Source organism: Abrus precatorius, unplaced genomic scaffold (genome assembly GCF_003935025.1).
Source record: "Abrus precatorius isolate BTA unplaced genomic scaffold, Abrus_2018 Scaffold8, whole genome shotgun sequence".
In the NCBI taxonomy this organism is placed as follows: Eukaryota; Viridiplantae; Streptophyta; class Magnoliopsida; order Fabales; family Fabaceae; genus Abrus; species Abrus precatorius.
The window spans coordinates 6,491,887-6,498,630 of record NW_020874428.1 but is presented as its reverse complement, the minus strand read 5'-3'; the positions used below and the strand labels follow the sequence as shown (position 1 = coordinate 6,498,630).

Here is a 6,744-nt window from a genome sequence, read left to right as displayed (position 1 = left end):
AACTTATCTTTGAGAGTCATTGGAGACCACTAGCAAGGACGACAAACTTTCCCTTAGAGTCCAAGCAAGTGATTGAGTGCTTTCAGAGAACGAGAACTCTCTCCGTCTTTTACCTTCCTGAGTTTCTTTTGTTTGAGTTTTTCTTTATAGTTATGTGTTTATTTATCACGTTCTTCGTAATTTATTTTGTTATAAGTAACTAAACCCATAGTCAGGATTATGGCAGATCCTACTACAAACATTGTGTGATTTTTACTTTAATGTTGTTGATATTGATTTTTTCTTTAATATTTAATTTTTATTCTATTAGATTATATTGTCTATGTTAAGATTTGATCACCTTTAGCACTTCATAGTTAGTTGCATTGTAGGCGATCGTACCACATGTAATCAACTAAACTATAGGATAAAATGAGATAAGAGGCTAGATTAATCACATTTAATTCATTTCTTTCAGCCGTTATTGAATTAACAAATTCATAGAATTTTCATGCTTTCTCGACCAATTACCTTGCATGATCATTGGGGTGTTTGCTCAGACAAAAAGAATATTGACATTGCATAATCATTGGGTGTTAATAGAACTAATTATGAGTGGTTGACAAATATTTAGATATCAATATCAGGATTAAATTAATTAGAACATAAAGAAGTGTAGTTGATGAACCCATAAGTCTTAGGCTCATCTCATCTGATCTCTCTCATACATTGTATTACAGTTCTTTTAATTTATTATTAAAATTAAATTCTATTTTTTATCCGTTATAATTCCGTTACATTTAAACAATCAAATTAAGTTATTTTTGATACTTAAAAATAATCTTTGTAAGACGATAATTTAGAAACTCTTAATTTAAAAACACTTTATTACTTTTTGATAGATACACTTGATTATAAACAAATAAAATAAAAATCACTCAGAAAAATGAAAAATGAATTAATAAAATTATATTATAATTTGGGTGATGGCCAGAGCTGATGAGCAGCACGATACTCAAATACATTGTTCTGTCTGCAGATATGTTTTTTTTTTATTTTCGCAAGCCAAAAGAAAATCAATTTTAATATTAATTTCCTTTACAGAATATATAGTACAAATTTGAGCCCATTTTATATGGTTTGCAATAACTGCCAGTAAGAAATATAGTTTCAAGCAGTTTTAACAGTGAAACAAAATATAAAATGGTTCCTTATTAATAAAAATAAATAAAATAAACGGTAATACAAATCTTAAGGTAAGAAGCAATATATTTAACAAAATAAAATTAAATGTCCGATGCACTTGCCACTTACCACCTGAAAAGATCATATATTTCGAAAGTGAATTATTTATTAAATATTTTCATTGAATTAAAATTCTCCTATTTTTAGCAACCACACTTTTCATTCATGTGAGGAAGGTGATAAGAACTATTTATGGTACAATTGATGAAAAATACAAATTTCTTTTTAAGTAATCACTCTTAATAATTTATGTATGATTCTCTGATGAAAGTATATATATATATATATATATATATATATATATATATATATATTCGCTTCTTGTAGCACAGTTGAGGCACACATTTCATTGTTGGGAACACGTGGCCGATAGAGAAAGGCCTTAAATGTTTCAACAATCCATATGAACGTGAGAGAAAGACAAATAAGCTGATTCCATCAGATACAACGTGGCAGAAGCAAGACAAACAAATGTCGCTGCGGTTGCTTTAGACACAGTGGGGACTGTGGATATTTATTCAGTTTTGAGAAATTCTATGAAAAAGAAAAACGAAACCTCCAATTATGCAATGCAAATGCAATGTATGGAAACAAAGATGACAAAATGGTTTTCTGTTTTAGTGACAACACATGTATATGCCAATTAGCATCGAGTTATGAGATCACCAACCTCTGTATAGGTTCTCTCTATTCATCTGCAGATAGCATACGTACGTAATGAGGTTGCTTCTTCTTTTCGTTTTACTTTATCATTTCAAAACTATTTTAAGCCAACCACAACGGAATGGGAAGAAAATTTTCTTTTGCTAAATCAGATACCAAAGTGGACACATTTACTTGCTGACCTAGTTACGCCATTCTTTATTTAACTGGTTAAATGTCGTTTTTTGTTTTACCCTACCATTTCCAATAAAATCTAACCATTCCCTTGCAAGGGAAGCTCACGTCAAACTATCATGAACTGCTTGCAACATATTCTTATCACACTGTTTTTTATTATATTTCTTTTTTTTAGTTATAATTTATTCAAATTATAAAAGAGTAAGTAGTAATTATTAAATTAGAAATAAAATTTGTATGATTTTTTGTAATTTTATAAATTTTAACTAATAATAAAAAATATATTAAAAAGTGTATTGCTCTATTTTCTCTATTAATATTGGCAGAATTTTGAGCTGCACATTGTGAAATGAGATGCAAGAATAGTTACAACTAATATAGGAAAAGTTAACTAACGATTGATATTAATTACTTCTAATTTAGTGATTAAGTAACACTATTAGCTCCTTGAAAAAAGAGAATTGTTTGAAAAAAAACAAAAAACTAGACAATTGTTTCTTTCTGCGAATAAAAGTGTATTATAGGTGTCCCCTTCCCCAACATCAAATTTATTGGTTTTTAGTAATTCCAACACAAAAAAGGAGCTATGTGTAACTCATTAATCAAGCATCATTAACCTTATATTCTCTAAGCTCTTAGACTCTAGAGTCCCACTTGGGTTTCAGGGTCCCTGCATACTATGCTTCACTTTCACAACTCTGAACGTGTCCCTACCTTACCTTCTATGATAAGTGATAAGAATATGCAAGTGTCTCATAAAAAAGCTAGCTCTCTCACACACCAAGGAATGTCACTTAACATACGTGGTAGGCAAAATGCTGGGCTTTCTATTTCATTCTGTTTGTGTAACATTTTTCATACAAGGTGATCACCTTTATAAAACAAATTCATGACTTCACGTGATGTTATATGGCAGGTTCAACTTGTCAACAATTAATTTGAGAACATTCAAAATTAACTATTCTTATCGACATTTGTTTATCTAATAGTTGAATCCTTCTTTCTTCCACCATTTTGTATTTAAAACGAAAAAAGTGAATTTCATTAGTTTTTATAAATTGAATTTGATGAAAAAAAAGAAAAAGATAGAACCGTTCTTTTTATATGAGAAGATGATTTAATTGAAATCATTTAAAGCCTTTAAAATATATATGTGCTTTAATAGTTGATTTTTTGTTTTAAATAAAACATGTACTACAGTATGTTAAACAAAAAAATGATTTAATAAGTAAAAACTATCACGAGTTTTCTTATTTAAAGTGTTGAAATAAACTTTTTTATATTATTAAAATATTTTTAAAATGTTTTAAATTATAAAACACTTTAAAAAATTTTACTTTCTGCAACATTTCATTTCAAAAGCGTTTTAAAATATTTAATTGCAACATTTTATAACATTTATAAACACGTTAATTTTAATGCTATAATATCTCAAATTTGAATAATGGTTTTATAATTTAATCACCTCTTTTATCTAACCGTATAATTCTAAAATGGTATATCAAATAAGTCTTACAAACTACTTCACAGTCCACATCTTTATATTTTATTTATATTTGTTTTAATTTCTCCCTTCGCCCATATTCGTATTCAGTATAGTTGTTGTAGTTGCTATACTACTTGTCTACGAGTTTTACTCTATCTTTCTAATCATGTACTTATTAAATAAAAAATATTTATTTAATAAATAAGAAAACTGTAGCAATTAAAGTAAAACATTTAAACAGTCTTAACTTTTAATAGATGCACCGTTTCCTTATTTTAGGAATGGTAACTTCATCCTTTTATTTCTTGTCACGTTAATTTCTCAAACTATAAAATTGACTTTGGGAACGATAGCTTATTTGAAAAGATGAAATAGTTAGCAGCTCCGTTGAAACATGGGCATTAAATATAAATTTTTAATTTCAAAAATATTATCTTTACAATTTTAATATGAAAATATTAAATTAACTTTAAAATTTAAGATGCTGTAATTATCTTGTAAATTCAATTTTTTAAAATTTATTAAGATTATAGCCCATAAAGTTGATCAAGTATAATTACGTTATAATTCATTGTAAAAAATACAAAAATTTATAATATTAAATGTGTGTAACAAATTAAAAAATATATAAATATGAATTTGAACGAAACATAAAAATTAATAACATTAAGATAAACGCATTAATCTAAACAAGAATTTAAATATGCATTAAATAAATCCGAAGCACCGTCACCGTGCCTTGAAGAAGAGGTGCACCACAAAAGGCACCTTTCATTATTAGTAGGTCATTGTTTTTCTTTTCCCCGAACAAGACTTGCATCTTAAGCAAAACAGTTTTCCCAGTTCTAACATTTTGAGCAAGAGTGCAACACCGAAGCTGGTTCAGTAGATCATAACTCAACACCTTTCGCGTTTTCATATTACGTGAAAATTAAGAGCTGTAAGTGGTCCACGCACGTCGTAGCAGGTAACTAATCTCTTGTCACTTGAGTTTAAACTGAGTCTCAAACCCAAGATTAGTTTTTGCATGTTATCAATGTTGATTAAAGAATAAAAAAGACACGTAAAAGCATCTTTCTAGACGGTTAAAAAATGGTTTCCCTGTGGGGTTATCCAAAAAAAGCCTTGAAAAGAGAAAAAAAGGGGATAACAAAGGCAATCCAATATTTACCAAGAGGAAACCGAAAGTGCCGGACCCAAATTAACAAATCAAAAAATTCAGATAATAAATAGTTAATTCGGTAACCTTTTAAAAAATAAAAATAAACATGAGACACGTGTCCACACATAATTGACGAAACCACGCGTGCCATTCGTTCCCACGGCATATATATATATAGTCATTTATACCCTCTCCCTCCTCTCCCGCCCTTTCCCACAATTTTCATTCTTCACAACCTCGCCCCCCAATTATATACCCATTCATCAAACTAAACTCCTCACATATTCTACTTTTTTTCTTGCATTTTCCTCATTCACATTGGTCACAAAGGAGATCAATTAATCAACTAAGCAATCAATTAATTAAACTAAACATTATTGTGAAAATAGCGCCATGTTTGGAGAAAGCAAAAGGAGCTTCCCACGCCCAGAGTTCGTGCAATCGGAGCCCAGAATGTCGACAACCGAAGCCTTAACGGACGACGAATCCACCATAAGAAGCAGCAGCGCGGCGTCACCGATGAGTCCTTACTACTACGACCAGGGAAGGTTAAGCGGCGAAGGCTCACCAATGATGATGTCACCGTGGAACCAAACCACCAGTTCCCCATTCTCCAAACCACAATGGTCACAGACTCAATACGACGATAATGCCCCACAAAACGCACTCATCGGTTCTCTCGTCCGCGAAGAAGGACACATCTATTCCCTCGCCGCGACCGGTGACCTCTTGTACACCGGCTCAGACAGCAAGAACATTCGCGTTTGGAAGAATCTTCAAGAGTATTGCGGCTTCAAATCTAACAGTGGTTTGGTCAAAACAATCATAATCTCTGGCCAGAAAATCTTCACCGGTCACCAAGACGGTAAAATCCGCGTCTGGAAGGTTTCTCCAAAGAACCCCAGCGTCCACAAACGCGCCGGAACGTTACCCACGCTGAAAGACATCTTCAAGAGTTCAATTAAGCCCAGCAACTACGTCGAGGTCCGCAGGCACAAAACGGCTTTGTGGATCAAACATTCCGACGCCGTTTCGTGCTTGAGTCTCTCCGATTGTAAAACCTATCTCTACTCTGCGTCTTGGGACAGGACGATTAAGGTGTGGAGGATCGCCGATTCCAAGTGTCTGGAGTCGATCGCGGCTCACGACGACGCCGTGAACGCCGTCGTGTGCTGCGACGAGGGCGTGATGTTGTCCGGTTCGGCGGACGGAACAGTGAAGGTGTGGAGGAGGGAGGCGCGTGGGAAAGGGACAAAGCACGCGGCGGTGAAGACGCTGCTGAAGCAGGAGTGCGCGGTGACAGCGTTGGTGGTGAATCCGGAGGGGACGATGGTGTATTCGGGTGCTTCGGATGGGATGGTGAATTTCTGGGAACGTGAGAAAGGTTTGGCGCACGGTGGGGTTCTGAAAGGGCACAAGCTTGCGGTGCTGTGTCTCGCTGCGGTGGGGACGTTGGTGTTTAGTGGTTCTGCTGATAAGACCATATGCGTGTGGAAGAGGGAAGGGGTTATCCACACGTGTGTGTCGGTTCTCACGGGTCACGACGGCCCAGTTAAGTGCCTCGCCGTGGAAGCGGATAGGGACGCCGCCGCAAGAGAGAATAAACGCTGGATTGTGTATAGTGGAAGTTTGGATAAGTCCGTAAAGGTTTGGAGCGTTTCCGGGGATAATCAGATGCAGCACGTCAGCATGGGCTCTGATGCTGACTCCTTGCCTTCTGAATCCGATGGGAGCTTCTCTTCGGGCCGGGTCAGCCACAACAGAATTAACTGATCGTATAGTTTATATGGGCGCGGCCCATTTTATTCAACGCCACGTGTCTTCACGGGAGGATTCTTGTGTTCTCTCTCTGTTATATTCGTTGACTTTGGGTGAATGATTTTGCAGGCATTGTGGAAGATCTTTTTAAGTATTATTTATGTATTGAAATGTATTTTGTGTAAGGATGAATGGTTTTGAGGTAGTTAAGGACTTCTGTCGGGGCTTGGGTATCACATGTTGGATCGATTCATCTTTCTTTGAATTGAATTGA

The 6,744-nt window shown here is 34.3% G+C and overlaps 1 protein-coding gene across 1 annotated transcript; it reads left to right on the top strand.

Moving 5' to 3' along the window:
* Positions 1–5,105: 5,105 nt before the first annotated feature.
* LOC113848363 (protein JINGUBANG) lies at positions 5,106–6,485 on the top strand. The gene has a single exon (XM_027477837.1). It carries the CDS (start codon positions 5,106–5,108, stop codon positions 6,483–6,485), a length of 1,380 nt encoding a protein of 459 aa, XP_027333638.1.
* Positions 6,486–6,744: the final 259 nt, after the last annotated feature.